Consider the following 21794-nt stretch of genomic DNA (forward strand, 5'->3'; position numbering starts at 1 on the left):
CATTTCTGATTCTAAATGGTGTCAAATCCAATATACACATATTTTAATACAATGTGCACCTTTTAGTTGAGGCCGAATCACGGCACATGGACTCAAAACTTTCATTCAAGGAATCACAATCACCTATCTCTTAAAGGTGAGCAATTTTCCAAAAGTTAGCAGAGACATTCTTTAAATAATAAAAATGGTCTTTGCATTCAATATATAGCGCCGTTCACGTCAGGAGGACGTTTCAAAGTGCTTCACAGGAATTACTGTAAAGTTTATAGATTGTATATTTTTGTAGGTGAATACAGCAGCCAATTTGCACACAGCAATGTCCTACAATCAACCATGAACAATTGAAGGATCAATTTGTCGAGGAGGTGGGGGGGGGGGACAATTTTGTCCTGGTTGGCCAGCATACTGGGAGGAACTCCATCCTCTTTCTGAATAGTGCCATGGAATCTTTCACATCTACCTGACCAGGCAAGCAGGACCTTGGTTTAACATCTCATCCGAAGTACGGGACTTCCAATAAAGCTACTCACCGCCAGCATTTGTATTGGAGTGTCAACCTAGACTATGAGTTCAAAGTCCTGACTTGGGACTTGAACCCATAACCTTCTAACACAGAGATAAGACACCCAAATCTGTTTCTGTTGAAACATTTGTAATAATAATAATAATAATAATAATCCTTGCATTTGATATAGCGCTTTTCACGTCAGGAGGACGTCCCAAAGCGCTTCACAGAACACACTGTAAAGTGAATTGACTGTATATTTGTGGGCGAACGCGGCAGCCAATTGCGCACAGCAATGTCCCACAAACAGTCATGCATTGAAAATGATCAATTTATTATTGTTTGGGGTTTTGGAGGGATTATTATTAGGCGTGTGGAGTAAGGAAACTTGCCCAAGGTTTCGCCCTGCCTGGAATTGAACTCAGGTCTCTCACTTGCAAAGCGAGTGCTCTAACCACTGAGCTACAGAACTCCACGATGTAGTGAGACTATTCTTTAAGTCCATTTGTCTGTTTCACGAATGACATGAACTTATTTTCACTATAAATTTAGTTATGAGTTTTAAGCTTAAAATCACAATTTTATCAAACATCATAGAGCAGTGGGTAGAGAGCGTATTTAGTTCCTAAATAATTTTACCCAATAAACACAGAAACTGGAATATACCACAGCAGTATTAACATCAACAAGAGCAGCCAGTTTATTGCGTGTCTGGCATACTGAGACCCTCTGTTTACAAATACTTTTTATGTTCATCAGGTGCTGGTTCTTTAATAGTTTCTTTAGAATAAGTAAGATATTTAATAACAAATTAAGCAATAATAATAAAGCATTAACGAATTTAAGAGGAAACTTGATGCCTACATTAGGGAAGAAGGGAATAGAGTGGCATGAGAGAGGGGTGAGGAAGACCGGTGGTCGGTGTGGAATATAGATACAAGTATATATTAGTTGAGCAGAATGGCCTGTTTCTGTGTTGTTCAATGTAATTAATCCAAGGAGATTTAGATTGCTGATGTGCTCTTTCAGACTATCTATAAAGTAAGGAATATTTTTTTAAAAAGCACACAAAAGTTCTTATTCACGAGCTAGTTTTGGTTACTTCGCCCAGTTTTTGCTTCCCTTTGAAAAAATGTAGCCAAAAGTAACACAGAAACGTGAATCATCTATTATTGATGAAACTGCAGCAATTGAACAGATGTGATCCGCACATCTACCTCCCAGAAAACGGAACGACTCGCTGAATGCTGACGACCATACATTCCCCTCCCCAACTGTCTAAGTAAAATAGATTACCTAGGTTGATCAAGCTGTCTAAATCTTCTTTGCTGAGCCTGATGTTGAATACAGGTGCCAGCCCCTGATCCTTCGACTGCAGCACATGGTCAATTTCGTCACGCACGGCTGTAAAGGCTTCTGGGTGCTTCATCAGATAATACATAGCCCAGAATGTAGCCGGAACCGTGTTTCCGACAGCAGCCCAAAATAAGGCAAAATGATGGGCTGTGAAAAATAAGTGAAAAGGAAGATTAATAGCATTTATTACACTGATTAGATTTGCAGAGCGCTAATTAAAAGATGTTAGGACACAGACCCAGCCAAGGATCAGTGAATGCTAATGAGAACCAATAGGCTTCTGAAGTCTAATTTTCTGCTTAATGAGGACGATTTCAAAGTAATGTTACATGGGGAGGGGAATAAATGCAGCTCTGTTAAATCTGTCTCATTATCAGCAATAAGTGCCTTGTTTTACCACATCAGCAAAAAAACTTGAATTCGATTAACTGAAAGGGCTTCAGCAGGGGCAAAAATATTGCTTTATCTGTTACTGCCGAAGATTATGAAACCTTCAAGGTCACTCTTCACTCTGTCGCCTTCTCTTAATCTCGACAGAGGCTTCAGGTCTACCCATGATGAATTTTAACAAAAAAATACTGTTGACCAGAATAAGTAGCCAACTCTGCAAATTTCTTGTTTCTCCCAGTGTCCGGGCCGAAAATCACCCTAAATAAAAATTGATCACTTTTTGTGATCAATTGCTGTGCACAAATTAGCTGCTGCTTCGACTAACAAAATACATAGTCACACCACTTTACAACATATTCTGTGAAATACTATGAGACATTTTGATTACGTGAGAAGGCGCTTTAACAAATGCAAGGATTAGTATTATTATACAAGGGGAAATTCAAAACTGAAATAAGTTAAAAGTTGCAGAAAACTGCATTACTGATAAAAAAATCACATTGTTACATTTTTTAGATTTTTAAAAAAACCTTTCTGTTAGACACTGCCTAAAAACCATTTGGGATTGCTGAAGGGGTGAATGTTACAGCAATCAGGTTGCAATTAGTTTGCAAGATAATAATAATAAAAAATAATAATAATAAACCTTGCATTCGATTTAGAGAACAGCTCCTTTACATTATCCCAGCAATTAGGGCAAAAATTCCACTTGGCTCTAGTTTTAATTTTGGCATATTGCTGAATTCAGGTTTAATTATGAAACACTTTTTCTGTAGCTTCTCAAAAAACACTTACAGAAAACCCACTTCGAGTTCAAGGCTGTTTTAAGAATTTGCCAAATACAGGATGCTCCAAAATTCTAAGTCAATAGAATAAATCTAGATCCAGGTGGAATTTCTCCCCAAATGTGCTTTAACCCCAACTGCAACCTCAACCTCCGGCTCCTGCTGGTTTCTATTCTCAGGAGGACACCCCCTACTGCATGAGTGGCATTTTGATTTCCCACACCAGCTCTACTTATTGTCTCTCTGAGCAAGATTGTCAATTAGTGCTGAATTATGGGATGTTTTGTGCTGTGCTGTGTAGTGCATGAGGGACTCATTTCAATCAGAAACAGTAATATCCATTAGAGAGGTGACGTTCATCCCATTAGTCTGTAAGGGATTCAAAGCCAAGTCCCAAAGCTGAAAGGGTAGTTTTCAAACTCACTGCAACACCCAATATAACACAATGTGGACCTTTCAATCTTACCATGTGGGTAAGATAGCCCACTAGTGGATCCAAAAGGGAGCTTAGAGGAACGTCTTAAGTAGAGGATGGTGAGAATGTAGAACTCCTTTCCAGGTACTGGAGAGGTGAATAGGAGGGGTGGGGGTCATGTAGAATACAAACACTGGCACGACTAGTTTGGTTGAATGGCCTGTTTTTATGCTATAACAGATTGTGTATTTTTATGTAACAATATTTCAATGTAGGCTGAGTTGTCTGGCTGAATTAGTTGCATTTCTTTTGCATTTGCTCCTAACGTAGTGACGGTCTTGTTGTGATCACTTCCACATGCACTGGCTTTCATTCTTACCTGCTATATCGTGGTCCTGAAGGTATTTGTGCTGCTCCAGAAATTCCTTCCTTTTTTCGATAACAAACGCCATGTTCAATCTCCCATCAAGTTCCCTGGATATGAAATAATTAATCAGATCTTCACGGATCCTTTTGGTGTTCCAGAGAAGTTTGATTGGGATCTTTGCAACCAAATAGGGAAACATTTTGTCAAACTTCCTAAATTTCTGCATCAGCTCAGATATTTGTTTCTGCTCATCACAGGGAGACGTTCCATAAAGAGATGCAAAACTGACTTCAATCATTGTGCGATAACAGAAATCCAATAGTTTGTCTGTTTTCCATTCTGTTGACTTTAACTGTTCCAAATTCAATCTATGGTTCAAGTTCCTCATCACACTTTCAATCAGATTGTTCAGCTCTTTACCCTGAAGGTAGTTGTACAACTTGTGCAACTGCTCATTAGACACTGGTATTTTGGGGTCGTTCAAATGCGGATGGCCAAAGACTTTTGATGACAAGTCCATGGCAAATTCTTGGAAGTCCAACTGCTTGTTCTTCTGAATCACAAACTGGTACAGGAAAGGATCTAGGATAAAGGTAACGTATTTGCCTACAGAAAAAACAAAACAAAAAGGAGAGACGGATATATATATAGATAGATAGATAGATAGATAGATAGATAGATAGATAGATAGATAGATAGATAGATAGATAGATAGATAGATAGATAGATAGATAGATAGATAGATAGATAGATAGATAGATAGATAGATAGATAGATAGATAGATAGATAGATAGATAGATAGATAGATAGATAGATAGATAGATAGATAGATAGATAGATAGATAGATAGATAGATAGATAGATAGATAGATAAACTTTGGTAAATTTCAGGGTTATTCGGGAGCTGGGGAGGGGAGGAATATACCACAACAACAACAACAAAATTACATTTGTATAGCACCTTTCACGTCGTGAGGATGTCCCAAGGCATTGGACAGTCAGAGCTTCAGGCCCGAGCTGGGGGTCGGGACTGGGGAGGGTGGAGGGCAGGGGTGGAAGCAAGGTGATCGATAGCACTGTCAAAGAGGAGGATCTTGAGATGGGTCTTGAAGGAGACAAGGGAGGAGTGAGGCGAAGGGACTGTGGGATGGAGTTCCAGAGGGTGGGGGCAGAGTGACAGAGGGTCCACCCGCCAATGGTTGGGTGGGCGAGGTGGAGGACGTGAAGCAGGTCGGAGCCCGCCGAGCGGAGGGAGCGAGCAGGATGGTAGGGGGTTAGGAGGTTTCAGAGGGAGGGGGAGCAAGACCATGGAGGGCTTTGAAGGTGAGGACCAGGATCTTGAACTGTTGGGCGAGGATGGGGGTAATAGGGTCACAGAGCCTAGTGCAGGAGAGGACACGGCCTGCAGAGTTCTGGATGATCTACAGCCTACGGAGGGAGGAGTTGGGGAGGCCGACAAGCAAGGTGTTTGCATAGTCAAGCTTTGACCTACAAGGCCATTCACGGCCTTGCTCCCTCCTACCTCTCTTACCTACTATCCCCCTACCTACCTGCCCGTACCCTCCATTTCTCTGGTTCCGGTCTGCTCCACATCCCCCGCCCCAACCGCCCTACCATCGGTGGCCGGGCCTTCAGCCTCTCAGCCCCTAGGCTCTGGAATTCCATGCCCCAGTGCCTTCGCCTTGCTTCCTCCCTTTCCCCCTTCAAGGCCGGTCTCAAGACCTTTCTCTTTGACCATGCCTTCATCTCCCCTCTCGACTCTCTACCCGCTCCTCGCTCCCTCCCTTCCCTCCCCTCACCCTGACCATTTCCCCCCTGCTCGGGTCCTGACCCAACTGTCCAGCGCCTTGGGACGTCCTTCTGACGTGAAAGGCGCTCTATAAATGGAATCTTGTTGTTGTTGTTGTTGTTGTTGATATAATGAATGAGGATATGAGAGTTTTGGTGGTCTGCGGTGTGAGACAGTGGCGGAGCCGGGCGATGTTGCAGAGGTGGGGAAAGGCAGAGCGGGTCATGGCACGGATGTGGGATAGAAAGGGCAGTTGAGGGTCAACAAGAAGCCAAGTTTCCGGACTGGCTTAGTAAGGTGGAGTGTACAACCATGGATGGTGATGCTGTTAGCGCCTGAGATGTGGAGTGCTGATGGGTGCCAATCAGGAGAACTTCAATCTTCTTGATGTTCAACTGAAGAAAGTTAGCTCTCATCCAGGACTTGATGTCTGACAGACATTCTGTCAGGACAACACTGGTGCTGGAGTCAAGGGTGGAGGCAGAGAGGTACAGTTGGGTGTCATCTGGATATATGTGAAAGTTGACCCCATGTCTGCGGATGATGAAGAGAATCCGTTTGTGGAGATGAAGTGGAGGCGATGTAAGACGTACGATCTGAACCAGTCAAGGTCAGGGCCGTGAAGGTTGAAGTTAGAGGAGAGGCAGTGGATAAGGATAGAATGGTCGACAGTGTCAAAGGCAGCAGAGAGATCAAGGAGGCAGAGGGAACCCTGGTCGCAGATGGACAGCATGCCATTTGTCACTTTGACCAGGGCTGTTTCTGTGTTGTGGGCGGCACAAAAACCTGATTGGAGGAGTTTGTGAAGGGAGTGGCGGGAGAGGAAGAAGCGAAGCCGGAAAGCAACAACTCGTTCCAGGACCTTGGAGAGGAAAGGGAGGTTAGAGATGGGGCAATAGCTTGAGATCACAGATGGGTCCAGGGAGGGTTTTTTGAGGATAAGAGTGATGACAGCCGTTTTTAATGGGGTGGCAACAGTATTAGTGGACAGGGAGAGGGTGATGATGTCTCTGAGTAGAGGGGCAAGGAGGTGGAGCTGGGAGGTAAGGAAAGGGGTAGGGATGGGATCGAGGCAGCAGGTGGTCGGTTTCAGGTGTGTTATAGTGGTGGTGAGAGAGGAGTGGGAGACAGGTTCGAAGGTGTGGAGGGAGAGATTGGTAGGGGCCAGGGTGGGAGGGGGAGATGGGGAGGGTGTAGAAGACACAAGGGCAGAGGTAGTTGAGTGGATCCCCTCATCTTTGGATTCAAGGAAGTCCAGCATCGCCTCACAGTTGGCATTGGAGGTGAGGATGGGCGAGGCGTGAGAGGTGGGCAGAGGAGCTGGTTGGTGATGGAGAAGAGGAGCCTGGGGTTGTCCTTAGCCTCCAAGATTATCTTGGAGTAGAACGACGATTTAGCGGAGGCAAGGGCGGAGCGGTAGGATTTGAAAAGGTCCGGCCAGATCTGCTGATGAACCGTTAAGTTTGATTTAAGCCAGGTGCGTTCAGTGTCATGCACCTGTGCTTTCAGGGAATGGAGGTGGCTGGTGTACCATGCTGACTTATGTGAATAGAAGATGGTTTGGGATGACAGAGGAGCAAGGGATGGAGAATGGAGGAGAGGGAGCTGTGGAGAAGAGTGACCGAGGAGGGAAGGTCATTGCAGGAGGAAGCCCAGAGAGGAAGGAGTTCAAATGACTTCAAAGCAGCTGCAAGGGGCGGGAGATTTGTTTCCAGGGGCGGTAGGAGATGGAGGTGGGTTGGGTGGTGGTGGGGAGAGGGTTTGAGGGAGATGAAGTGATAGTCCGAGATTGATTTGTCGATGATGGTGAGGTCCGAGTCGGTGAGGCCCCGAATGATCACCAGATCGAGGGGGTGACCACAGACATGGGTGGCGGAGTGGATGTGGAGGGAGAGGTTGAGAGAGGAAATAAGGGAGGAGAAGTCAGCAGAGGTACAGCAGGAGAGGGTGCAGTTGCCTAGCATGAGGAGGCATTCAGAGCAGAGGGAGAGGGAAGATAGGAGGTTGGAGATGTTGGGGATGAAGGTGGGGGAGGGCTGGGTGGGGGCGGTAGATAAGGAGAATTTTGAGAGAAAGGTTGGAGGGGTGATAAAGGGTAAGGTGCTCAAAGGAGGGGAAGGTTCCGGAACAGTAAGTGGATAGGCCGAGCGGGGACCAGGAGATGAGAGCCACCCCGCCACCATGGTGGTTAGGTCGAGGGGAATGATGGAAGGTGTAGCCGGGTGGTGTGGTCTTTATCAGGGGTAAGGTGCCGCTTGGAGTGAACCAGGTTTCAGTGAGGCCAAGAATGTCGATGTTTTTATCGACAATGAGGTCTTGGATGGTGAGTGTTTTGTTGGAGAGGGAGCGGACATTTTGTAGACCGATGTGGAGGGACAGTTGGTGGTGAAATGTGGGGGGCCGTGGGAGGACTGACAAGGAGGATGGGGATGTGGATGAGGGAGGAGAGGTTGTTCCCCTTGGCCAGGGACTGGTGGGCCTTGCGGCGAGAATGGGTGATAGGGCAGTCAGAGTGGCTGCTGTTGGACAGCCAGCAGCAACTGCCGCTGTGGACCAATGGAGGATTCGCAGGCTGGAGCAGAGGGAGGCTGTAGGATGGTCGAGCAGGGATAGGAGTCGGGGAGGGTGGTGGGAGAGGAGGACTGAGCGGGAGTAATGGAGGATAGAGGACAGGGGTGGGAGCATTTTGGGAAAGCAGCTCAGGTCGGTAGCAGCAGCCAAAATGCGCACGCCGAGGCTAAAAGCGAACGGCAAGGTGGGGGGGGGCAGCGGGGGTCAGCTAGGCATGGTTAACCCGCTGGCGTGGATCATCATGGGGAGAGGGAACACTCTTATAGTCCCATATAAATCGTTACATGCAACCATCCGGTGTCTGCGTGGAGCAATGTTTGTTTTCAGTCTCGTCTACATTGATTCACGTTGGATCATCAACAACACCACCATGATTAATACAGTACCATAGTGTTTGCTTCTTATACCATATGAACTAATACCATACACTATAATGGGTAGGGGAGCGGGGAGGGGAGAGCTCCGAAGAAGCTTGTGCACGCGATTTATAGAAATGCATTCATCCACAAACTCATAAACCAACTTCTTGACCTTTAGTGTTAAAGGGTTATATGGGTCCTGATGCCATTTTTGTTGTCATCAACTTCTGTCCTCTGTGTGGTTTATCTTAATCTATTACCTTAACACCCTTTGGGTATTCATTGCAACTAGTCCAGTTGCTACGTGGTGCAAATGAGTTCCAATTTGTTGGATTTGAGGAATAATATTTCACATTATATGAAATTGGAAGTACAACCCTTCCTCATTTTACTTTGACGACAGGATTAGGATACAATTGCAAATCTGACTGGCAACAAAGCAGTAGGCACGATTCAAATAGCTGCATGTTACATTTTTGTAAGTATGAAAAGAGGCTTCCTTTAAATACTGATAGGACAATGCTCCACCACAAATATCTACTGTATTAGCACCGACTGCTGTAGTGTGACGGTTACGGTTGGCCTGGTAAACTAATTAGTCGTGGTGTTTAATCAAAAAGTGAACAATGTCATACAGACAGTCTAAGACAAGAGAAGAGCCCAGTCCATGATCTGCAGACATATTATCCGCTGAAGTCAAAATAGCGATTTGCACATTACATCCACGGGTTGAAAGGAATCTCGATTAAAATCATTGTCAAGATTTTTTAGCGGGTTGTGCCAATATCTAAATAAGAAAAAAAATCCAGCCCTAAGTCAATTACCGTGCTGTCATCTATTGAATCTGTGAATGCATTTTGTATGCGTCAAATGAAAATAGTTCATCTTTTCTGGCGTTTATACCTCATTTCTGGTGGTACTTGGGGAAAAAAAAGGGAAAATATCGCCCATTTCTGGGAGATGAATCCAACAAAGTAGGGTTCTTTTTGAAGAACACAGCATTTACGTAATCTTTCTCTTATTAGGAAGATTTTGCTGAACTGTTGACAATGATGTACAGTATGGCTTCGCTGGAATGACGTTTAGGGAAACGATTCTGCTGCACCACCACACAATACCAATTAGAGAACTATTTTCTGCGACAGGTCAGAAATTTACATTGTTTCTCACAGAAAGATGTGCCTTTTAATTTCTTTATTAAGATGACATCCATGTCCCATGCAACTTTTCAGCACGACAATCATTTGCTCGTCATGTCGGTAAACCACAATCAGCGGAATCGTGTTACAAAACACAGCCTTTGCCAAGCTTCGCGTCGCGTTTTCCAAATGAACTGCTTCAGGAAGTAGTAATTATAAAAATGCATGTATTTTCTAAGTGCTTTGACAAGTTCTGCACCCGCTTGCTAAAAACCCAAACAAATTGTATGGTGGAAGCAGCACAGCTCCCCTCAGCCCGAGCTGGAAGAGGTTTCAAGTCGAATTCCCTGAGCTAATCGTCATGTCATTTCTTGAGATTCAGCGTGGAGGTCAATGCAACTGGGAGGTAATTCTGAAGCCCAAGATTTCACACACAGCCTAAAAACACACACATATATATATTATATATAAAACTGTTGTTTCCTCAAACATTGTGTTTGCTACAAAATGGTCAGGCTGTGATACAAAAGGAATCCAGAAGAATTTACAGACCGCTTTGACAGTCACAACTGTGGCTGGCCTCAGTTTGAAACTAACCTGCGAGATAGACTGTAAAGATGTCTCCGTTTTTCTGTTGACAAGACAAGAGGAATGCTTGAGGGTCTCGAGTGAACTCTAAAGCCAGACCCAAATATGGTATCCAGCCTTGTTCGAGTGGCGGTTCTCCATCTCTATTTTCAAAGAAAAATATAGTGCGTTAAAAGCAGTCTGAAAGAGAAGGAATTTAAACACACGGTTTACTCTGAGGACTGAAGCTGTATTTCCACATCACAAAGAAAATATAACCAGGTTTTAATTTTCTTTTTTTCCCATATTAGTAGCGACATTTTTGGTTTTATCATCACTGATAAAGTGATTTATTAAAACAAATCCTGTTTATTGCAGAAAATCATTTTGTACATTCTTTGTTTCTCTTTTTTATGATATTGGGAGTTTGTTTATTTTCGTTGCTGAAACAAAGAAGATTAAGTAGAGACCTTATATTGAAAATACATAATGGTATTTTGATGCAGTAAATTTAAGGTTACTGCTACTGATTTGAGTCAAGTCAGCAACAAAAGTGTATACATTAAGAATTATCACCAAAAGAAAAAAAGGGTGAGTTTAGAAGAAATGTCGTTACATGGGGGATTGTTAGAGTGTGAAATATGTTACAGTAAAAGGCTGTTGTCCAAAACAATATTTAAAAGGGAATTGGATAAATATCTGAGGAAAAGCAATATGAAAGAGGTTTTGGGGGACAAATGCAAAAGAATAGGATTGGAGGAGATGCAAACTGCCTGAACTTTGTATTGCAATTGGTCAGAGTATAGAATTATTGTGAAGATTTCCATTGATGAAAGCAAAGTGTGTATTTCACAATCTACCACTGAAAGCAAACTCTTCAAAGAGCTGCAAATGTTTCCAGCAATAACAATTGCAGGTCTGAAATTCCACCTAGCCTTAGTCTGTTATGACCATTTTGCCTTAAAATTTACGATTGCGCAGAATTGTGGAAAGTTCTTAATTTCAGCGATTGATTTGGAAGCCTGCTTTTGGCAGTTCTTAAAAAGAATGTGAAAATGTTCCATGTAATTTTAAAATTTACAATGAAATAGTCTTAACAAGCTACAACTGGGTGGAATTTCAGCCCTCAAATGTTTATTCCAGCTCTTAAAGTGTGAAAGATAACCAGCTTCAGCATGGCGTCTGTTAAAATGCTGCACAACTCAATGATTGGATTTTTAAAATGCAATTCATAACTTCCCGCTCACCAAAATATTGCAAATGTGTTTCACTTCAACCCAGCTTTGTCACTAAAAATGGCACTGAATTCTGCTCATTGAAATTTGGTAACAAAATCAGTTTAAAGAATTTGTTGCAGTATTTACCCCAAACATTTTCTTGAAAAATAATTTAAAGATATAGGACAAAACAATTTCACCCTCATCATTTAGTATATTCAGCAGCAGGTTTAAAATCGAGACAGTAAGTTAATATTCTGCCCTTCCACACATAGTGTAATGCACTAAGAACACATACAATAATATCGGTTTGTAAAATAACCTAATGTACATTATTAGTATTGGACAGTCAGATTTTAGTGTAATGGTTATGAATTTATAAGGCATGACTGGTGAAAATTCAGAAGCAGATTTGGCATTCAATATACAGTATGTCTAATATTGCAAAAATATGCTTTTGATCTACATCTAAGGTTAAATTTGCACCAATTTATTAATCTAGAGATTTGCAAAGACCTAAACCATTAAACATAAAGTAGTTACCACACATGATTATCAATGAGTTTTAATGGGCATTCATAAGGATCTGTAGGATTGTTCAGTTTTAAGAGGTTACTGCTGATCTTTTCCACCACTGCCTAACTGTTCATGATTAGCTTTACTGCAATATATAGCAACATAAGGACTTGACAGTTTTACATTTCATGAAGCTGGTCACGAAAATATAGAGATTTATCTTTTTTTTAAAAAAATTCGTAATTCTGAAAGAGTTTGTATTAAAAGAAAACATTTTGTAGGCACAGGTTAGTCTAACACTGATTCTGCGCAGAAATGAATTACAGGGTATTTCAGTCAAAAATTATGTCTTTTCACTCCCCCAATCAATACTGCCTAAATACCTCTTTTACAGGACATTCTCTAGATTATAATTTGCATTTTTTTTATAAACAAACCAAATATAATCCCGTGAAGTTTTCTTTCTAACAGACAAGAAAAAAGATGATCTTTGTTGAATTCCTTTGAAGCTAATTTTATGGAATCATGCAAAATAATTAAATGAAAAGTGGAACAAAAAATTACAAGTGGATAAATTCATTACTGAAGCTTAGAAAGTTAATACATGTTTGGATTTTGTGTCAACCGTGAAGTTAAACAGTAAAATCAATATTTGAAAGCAATTCTTAAAATTGAATTTAGTTTATGAAGATACTGCTAACAGGCAAGTAAATGTCTAGATTACAACAAATGCTTGATGCCAAGATCTACAAGAAAACAGGTGTGCTTTTCTGTTTCATCGATCCCCACTCTAATGACCAACGCTCTTGAAAGGATTACAATCCGGCACGTTAATAACACGGAATTCTCTTATTATTTTGTCTTCAATCTGTCTTTGAATCAAATCATTTTTGCCGTTAGAAAATCACCATATTTTTGTAAGTGGCTTTCAGCCACTACGCCCCAAAACTTTGGAACTCTCTCCCTCAATTACTCTGTCTTGCTGCCTTCTTCCCCTTTTCCAGATCATGCCTAAAGCCCTTCCTCTTCGACCACACTTAAAATCAGCTTGTGCCTTCCCACTGGCTTGGCGTCAGGCTCAGCCACTGCTAAGTGTTGCGAGATGCTATCTCATTTGCAGGGCTCTATATAAATGCAAGTTGTTGTTAACAATTATAAACATGAACATTAAAGCAAAACACTGCATTAAAAATAGAATTTACACCCAGGTCCTTACAAAGCTCAAAAAATGGATTTATAGGCATGTTACCATGTGGCAATTTACGTCTTGTAAAATAAAGCTGCATAATATCACCATTGTCATTTATAAATTTATTGTCTTGACTCGTGCCATTAATGAGCTTACATAAAATCTTAATTATAATAGTATAATATATCAAAATGCAAGGATTATTATGAATATAATTGTTTCCTTTCAGACTTATAAGACTTTTAATGAGATTGAGAAAGTAAATCCAATACAATATTTTCAGATGTGACAGGGCATCAGAACAAGAGGACAAAGGTTCAGCTTAGCAAAGGGCGGTTTCGGGATAGACACCAGGAAGTATTTATTTACCTAGAGGGCAATTAGCGATTGGGATGGGATACTGAGAACAGTGGTTTAAGGACATTTAAGCTAGATGCTGCGATGCAAGCATGGTAGGGTGGGTATTCAGGAAAGATGAGATCAAATGGGCCGAAGGGACTTCTTCATCAAAACCTCCTTTATGTACAATGTTTTATCCATAGCTAATGCCCTACATGTGCCACAAGGCTAGTGGCAAGTCAGCTCCACTGCGATTCCAGAACCAATGGCATTACACTGAGTAGAGTGGAGTCCTGCATGATATTGCAAACTCTTACAATTGTGTTGTCCAACAGCAGAATCAAATACCTGGCAAATAAGTCGATGGGGAATGCTGGTTTGCAGTCTATAGTTATGCTTCCAGGATGCTCTTCCTGCTTGCCACACAATCTGCCCTCTCGACAATAATCAACGTGAATTTTGGGACCTACCATGGATTATTTCACGATTCGCAACAGGAACAAATATGGAAAATTAGGAACGTCCACACCCTTAGAAACAAATGATAGTGTGTTATGCAGAGCACTCTTCTAACATAGACTAATGAAGTTCAAAAATTTCAAAAAAAAGGAATGATGTGCCATATAGGTGATCTTTGCCGTATATTGCCTTACAGCTTTCTTGGTTTAAGACTGAAAGCATAGCATTTGGTTATTTCTATGTAATGATTCATTGTTCTATTGTCCTACATTATGTTGCTTTTTTGCTATGGTTCCAGTTTCAAGGCGGGTCACTTTGTCCGTGCTTTCAGTCATCTTCCCCATTTGTGCATTTTACAGCTAAAAGTGTCAAGCTTGATAAATATCTACCTAAAGTATGCTGGGTGGGGTCGCATGCATACGACTTGGATCAATACCTCTGTGAAGCAAACCTTCCCCACACCCTTCCTGAAACATGTGTCTTCTGAATGTACACACTCCACAGCTGGACTGGGAAAAATGCTGCACAGATACAGCTGGAACTCAATAGGATCCAGAAAATCCATGCACATCGTGCACATTCCAGGGCCCTGGAAAGAGACAATGTGCTAGAGGGTCCAAAAAAGAATCTATTTGGTTAGAGTTAAGGAGCAGAAAAGGAACTGTTACTCTGGTAGGTGTATACTATAGACCACCAAATAGTGGGAAAGAGACAGATGAGCAAATCTGCAAGCAGATTTCAGAAAGATGCAAAACCAATAGAGCAGTGATAATGGGGGACTTCAATTATCCTAACATAGACTGGCAAAATAACAGTGTAAAGGGCAAGGAGGGGGAAGAATTCCTGAAATGTGTGCAGGATAACTTTCTGGATCGTATGTTTCCAGCCCAATGAGGAAGGAAGCAGTGCTGGATCTAGTTCTGGGGAATTAACTGGGGCAAGTGGAGCAGGTTTCAGCAGGAGAGTATCTGGACAACAGTGGTCACAACATCATTAGGTTTAGAGTACTTATGGAAAGGGACAAGGAGCAATGAAAGGTGAAGATACTCAACTGGAAGTGGGGTAATTTCAGTGAGTAAAAAAGGGGCCTAGCCAAGGTGAACTGGAAAGAAAGTTTGGTAGGTAAAACAGCTAACAAGCAATGGGAAGCCTTCAAGGAAGAGACAGTTCAGGGACAGAACAAATACATTCCCACAAAGGGGAAAGGTAGGCCATCAAAACCTCCCTGGATGAATAAGGAAATTGGGATTAAAATAAAACAGAAAAAGGAGGCTTACGATAAATGTCAGGTCTGAAATACAGAATATAATCAAACAGAATATAGAAAGTACAGAGGAGAACTGAAAAAGGAAATAAGAGGGGCAAAGAGATTGTATGAGAAAAGATTAACATAAAAGGTAACCCGAAGATATTTTATAAGCATATAAAGAATAAAAGGTTTGTCAAAGGTAGGATGGGTCCAATTAGGAACAAAAGAAGAAATGTGGAGGCAGAGGGCTTGGCTGATGTACTGAATGAGTACTTTGCACCTGTCTTCACAAAAGAAGAGGATGCAGCCAATGCCACAGCATCGGAGGAGAGGGTAGAGAAATTGAATAAGAATAAACCGAAAGGAGTTACTTAAAAGGTTGTCAGTGCTCAAGGTAGATAAGTCACCCTGTCCGGAAAGGATGCATCCTAGGTTACTGAGAGAAGTAACGGTGGAAATAATGGAGGCTCTAGCCACAACCTTTCAATCCTTCTTGGGTGGTGCCAGAGGACTGGAGGGTTGCAAATATTGGTCCCCTGTACAAAAATGGGCAGAAAGATAAACCCGGGAACTACAAGCCAGTCAGCCTAACATCAGTATTGGGGAAACTTCTAGAGTCTATAATCCGGAACAAAATTAATTTTCACTTAGAAAAATATGGGTTAATAAAGGACATCCAACATGGATTTGTTAAAGGCAAATCATGTTAAACAAACCTATAGAGTTTTTTGATAAAGTAACGGAGAGGGTGGATGAAGGTAGTGCAGTTGATGTAGTTTATATGGATTTTCAAAAGGCGTTTGATAAAGTGTCACACAGGAGACTTGTAAGCAAAACAGAAGCCCAAGATATTAAAGGGACAGTGGCAGCATGGATACAGAACTGACTGGGAGACAGAAAGCAGAGAGTGGTGGTGAGCTGTGTTTTTCTGACTGGAGGGAAGTGTGCAGTGGTGTCCCCAAGAGGTCAGTATTGGGACCACTGCTGTTTTGGATCTATACAAATGACCTGGACTTGGGTATAGGGAGTACAATTTCCAAGTTTGCAGTTCATATTAAGCTAGAAAAAGTAGTAAACAGTGAGGAGGATAGTAGTAAACTGCAAATGGACATAGCCAGACTGGTAAAATGGGCAGACACATGGCAGATGAAGTTTAATGTGGAGAAATGCAAAGTGATGCATTTTGGGATGAAGGATGAGGAGAGGCAATATAAACTGATGGTACAATCTTAAAGGGGGTGAAGGAACAGAAAGGCCTGTGGGTTCATATAAGTAAATCTTTGAAGGTGGCAGGAAAGGTAAACAAAGCTGTTAAAACAGCATACAGGATGCTTGGCTTTATAAATAGGGGCATAGAATACAAAAGCCAGGAAGTTATGATGAACCTTTATAAAAACTGGTTCGGCCTCAGCTAGAATACTGTGTTCAGTTCTGGGCACCACACTTTAGGAAGGATATCAAAGCATTGGAGAGGGTGGAAAGGAGATTTGCCAGGATGATATCAGGAATGAGGGACTTAAATTATCAGGAGAGGCTAGAGAAGCTAGGATTATTCTCCTTGGAGCAGAGAAGGTTAAGAGGAGACTTAATAGAAGTTTTAAAAATTATGAGGGGATTTGATAGGGTGAACAAGGAGAATCCATTTCCACTGGCAAGTGGGTTGGTAACCCGAGGACACCAATTTAAAATAGTTGTTAAAAGAAACAGAGGGGAGGTGAGGAAAAAATTTTCACACAGCAAGTTGTTCGGATCTGGAATGCATTGCCTGAAAGATTGATGGAAGCCGATTCAATAACAACTTTTAAGAGAGTAGATAATTATTTAGGAAGGACAAGTTTGCAGGGCTATGGGGAGACAGCGGGGGAGGGGGATTGAATCAGATAGCTCTTTTCAAAGAGCCAGCACAGACATGAAGAACCGAATGGCTTCCGTCTATGCTGTATAATTCTACGATTCTATCATCTCCACTATTCAAACGCTGCCTTTTTCTACATTGCAATATTCCAGCCTCAGCATTTTCACTGCATTGCTCGCACTATTTGCTCTCCTCCGACAGCTCCTATCCCTGAATGCTCCCGTAAGGTTCCCAAGGATTAATTCATACAACGAGCAGTTAGGAGTCTGTTCCCTCTATCCATGTAAGTCCGGCTCAATTGCCAGTACTCTTGCCACTGAGTCAGTGGGATGTGGAGCTAGGTCTCTGAACTCATATTTTCTAGACTGATATTCCAATGCATTGTTGGGGAAGCATTACTGGAAGTGCTGTCCTTCAGTTGAGACATTAAACTGAGGTCCCGACTATCAGCCTAGTCAGATGGATGTTAAAGATGAAGAGAAAAGAGTAATTTCTCTCGGTGTCCCAGTTAAATTGTTCATTCACTTCATGGTTGTCTGTGAAACATTGGTGTTTGCCTAAAAAATACAATCACTACACTTTGCAGTAAAATCTCTTAAGGGCTTTGAGATTTCCTCTAGACCTGGAAGGCATTATATCAAATGTAAGGATTATTTATTGTTATTAAATGTAATTACTGTCACTACTCGCATACAATAATTCAAATAGAATTTTTATTCGCACACAAAACAAATTTACTTTTGCTTTTCTGTTAATTCCCCTTTGGTTAACATTTCCATACCTGGAAGGTTCACGTGTGCTTTTATTTGACCTGTTTAAAATGTCATCAACTAATTCAACAGCTCGACTGGCCCCCTCTCCTTCCCCCACACCCATCATCCTCTCATTTACCCATAAAATATGTTGACACAAATTGACTCTTTACATTTTTCCAGCGCATACGCAGGGCATGTGGTGCTTCGGTGAAATACGGCTTTCCTGTCACTCTTAAAAAAAACACTGCTAAGGTTCTACCCGGGTGCGCAGAAGGAAAATAGTGCCCATTTAGGACTCCGAGACCTTATAAAGAAAAAGAAATTGTCTTCAGTCAAAGCATTAGCAAATTACCCAACCTCTGCCCTTAGCATAAATGTGAAAACCTGGGCAAAAGTCACAACCATGACTTTTGCCCCAGTCAGCCAAGTGGCAAATCATCAATTGCAGCTCCCTAGGTTCACAGGACACAAAAGCCTGTGCAACCAAGCAACTCAGCCGCTGAATTTTAAGGTAATTAAACGAACATTTCTTGAACAGAACATTGTGCTGTATACTTTGGTGGAATAATCTGCACAGTGTATGCGATGTTTAGACAGACTGAACGTTGTAATTGGAGTTTATACACAGTTTATGCAGCACTGTACTGTTCTCCACTCAATGAGGGAGTTGGGGGAGGGGGTCTTCGCTTCACTTAATGGTCCACTGGTTTAAACAATGTAATACCAAATAACTCATTCCTCTTGCCAATCTATTTCAGACACAGAAATAGATGGCAGGAGATGAAATAATTTCAACAAACAATACAGACGTTTATATCCCATCTGTGAAGGTGACTTATACAACATGCAGAACAACCCATTTTGATTAATCACAAGATATTTACTGGCTCAAATCTAATCAAAGATCATGGGATCATAGGGCTTTACTACTATACATTGCAAGGGAATTTCTGTAGCTGTTATTAACCCAGTAAATGCTGGGTTTATTCAACCCACTTACAGTTTTACTAAAAACGTTTGGGGTAAATTTCCACCTGATCTAGGTTTACTCTATTTACTAAAACATTGCAGAGAATGCGGATTTAGTTAATTGTTGAAATCAAAATTAACTTTGAATTTGGTTTTCTGTAGTTCTTTAAAAGTAATCTCTTTGACCGTGCCTTCAGCTCCCCTCTCGACTCTCTACCCCCTCCTCGCTCCCTCCCTTCCCTCCCCTCACCCTGACCATTTCCCCCCTGCTCGGGTCCTGACCCAACTGTACAGCGCCTTGGGACGTCCTCCCGACGTGAAAGGCGCTCAATAAATGGAATCTTGTTGTTGTTGTTGTAATCTACAGAAAATCAGTATAAAATTTATTTAAGAATTTGGATACTCCAAATTTCATTCTTTCTATATAGAGATTTTCAGCTCTTTGTGAACTGCATGTCAGTCACTGACTGAGAATATAGGCAATCGTCCCGCTTCCGAGCTCCAATGAGGATATTAAAAATAAAAATACGGTCGCTTGATCCACGACTGTTTGTGGGACACTGCTGTGTGCAATTAGACGTTTCGTCCACAAAATATACAGTCAATTCACTTTACTGTGAAACACTTTGAGATGTCTCAAAGATGTGATAAGATGCTAGATACAAGGATTATTATTATTATTAATTGAAAGTTGCACCACATAGGTCGATTTTTAAGTAGCAAGCACAGGCACAAGCCCATATATTGCAACTCCAGGTCACAGCCCACAAGACCACTTGGTTGAGGTTTTTACAAATGCAAAACCACAACAATTGTATTGGATCAACCCAGCCCTGCTCCAATAATGAGACATTTAATTCCAAGCAATCAATTCTCATACTGCCCCACCAACCAAACTACAGCAGTTCTGAGCTTGGGATTGTCATGCTGGAGATAAGCACAGAATGGGGTTCTCTTCTTTTCTCCTCAAAATGTCAAAAGGGCACTCAGGACGCAGTAAGAGTGTGTGTGGATAAGTGGGAGTATGTGTGTATTTTATTTGTTCTACTGGACATTGCAATTGGTTAATGTTTTGAACTTGTGAAGTAGCAATACACGCCTACAAAATCAAAGGGTTAATTCTGTGGGGAATGGAAATGAAGCAAAGACTAATCCCAGATTATAAAATTAATCATCAAATTTTAACCTATAACAAGTTACACCATGTCCTCAATTATCCCTTCAAAGCTGATAAAGAATCATGAAAACTCACCTATTATTCAGTAAATTAAGTGCCTGTTGTAGTTTCCTTTTACTTTACGAACCAGACATTACATTCTATAGGTAACATTGTGACAAATATTTAGATAGGCTTTTTGTCATATTCTAATTTAGTGCATCTAATTTTACCCTGCACGTTCTGTCATTCGGTCAAAACCGGTATTCTTCACAGTATTTCCGCGGGGTAAAAAGGACGCAACTCAGAAATCCAGGGGAAAATTAACTTAATGCTGCAGGTCCATGAATTCACATCAGAGAGACGTTTCGCTATCATGCAGACGCGATGGTGATCGTTTACTTCAGACATGTTTAGATCAGCATCAATAAGCTTAACACTATTAAACACCATGTCAAAGAACGTGTGTACCAAAGGAGAAAATCTAACGCTAATTCAACTTACGATGCTCACTTAGGAAGGAAAATGCGGCTCAATTTTCAACTCTTTTATTATATACAGAGATCACTCTGATGCCAACTAAGTGTCAAGAAACACAAAGCGACATGCTCATGTCTCAAAAATATCCCAGAATCTCCCAAACAAACTGCCACTTCTCATGTAGGTTATATCCCCCTCCCAAAAGGACTGAATCTTGTGGGTCCAAACCATAAATCCTAGTTTTGTCTTTAAAACACATGCATACATACTACACACAATTATTTCTGTGCTTCACACAGGTCGCATTTGACCCCCAAAATACAGTAAGCTACAATTTACATTGTATCCTACAAAGTGCTTTGAGATATTCTCCCAACATGAAAGGCGTTATATCAAATATAAGGATTATTACTATTATTATTTTTTGTGCGATTAAATAGGTAGCAATTCACACACACAAAAAAAATAAGCTTGGCGATAAAACATCTCATCTTGCTCCCAAACTAGCAGACCTTTATCCAGATCTGTCTTTTAATATTGTACATTTTATCACCTTGAAGTAACCTGTCTTCTATCTTGTGTGCATAACCTTCACATCACCCCCCCCACCCTTCCGCCCCGTCCAATAATCTTACCTACCCAGTAGCGTTTTGTGAGTGGCATCCGCTGTTGAGACCACCCTCGTAGTCTGTAAGAAGTGGCTAACAGAGGCACATTCTCTGGCCTCGCATGAAAATGTCACTCCACAGGACACTGGTGATTCAGCTGCACACTGTTCATTTCCTCCACAGAGCACAGAGCCACCTACTGCAGAGGCCTCAAAGCATGGCTGGTAACAGAGAGCTAACTCTTCCTCCATGGCAATCTCCCACCCCTAACATGTACAGTTACTGACATTACTGTTAGTCGCTTGGCAGATTACTTTTCCAGGGATAATAATTCCTTNAAAAAAATGTGGTCACTCAATCTTCGTCTGTTTGTGGGACACTGCTGCGCACAATTGGTTGCCACGTTTCACCCACAAAATATACAGTCAATTCATTTTATAGCATATTCTGTGAAGCGCTTTGAGATAGCTTAAAGACATGATAAGGCGCTATATGAAATGCAAGGATTATTATTATCATTTCAATTATATAGAAACTAAAGCCAACACATGCTTCCAGACGCATTTTAGTCTTTTCAAACTCTCTTACTGCACCCTTCAAAAGTTGAATCTTTGGACTTCTGATTTTCAATTTTAAGATGGAACAGAACGGTAAACATGCAGACAGGATCTCAGGATAAGACTCCATCTGCTTGTTCAGGTGGATGTTAAAAGATCCCATGGTATTATTCGAAAAGAGAGTTTCTCCCAGTGTCCTGG

General features: G+C 41.5%; 1 protein-coding gene across 2 annotated transcripts in view; it reads right to left on the bottom strand.

Annotated features, from left to right (window-relative positions):
• LOC103180767 (cytochrome P450 7B1) overlaps positions 1 to 21794 on the bottom strand; it is a 112797-nt gene that overhangs the window by 15005 nt on the left and 75998 nt on the right. The window contains exons 2-4 of one of the 2 annotated variants that reach the window (XM_042332013.1): positions 10275 to 10408; positions 3831 to 4424; positions 1802 to 2008 (exon numbers count right to left, since the gene is read on the bottom strand). In XM_042332013.1, the coding sequence (XP_042187947.1) occupies positions 1802 to 2008; positions 3831 to 4424; positions 10275 to 10408 (935 nt within the window). The remainder of the gene's footprint in view (positions 1 to 1801; positions 2009 to 3830; positions 4425 to 10274; positions 10409 to 21794) is intronic. The other variant, XM_042332014.1, reaches the window with a different exon arrangement.

The sequence above is a fragment of the Callorhinchus milii genome, unplaced genomic scaffold, assembly GCF_018977255.1.
Source record: "Callorhinchus milii isolate IMCB2004 unplaced genomic scaffold, IMCB_Cmil_1.0 Scaffold2, whole genome shotgun sequence".
NCBI lineage: Eukaryota > Metazoa > Chordata > Chondrichthyes > Chimaeriformes > Callorhinchidae > Callorhinchus > Callorhinchus milii.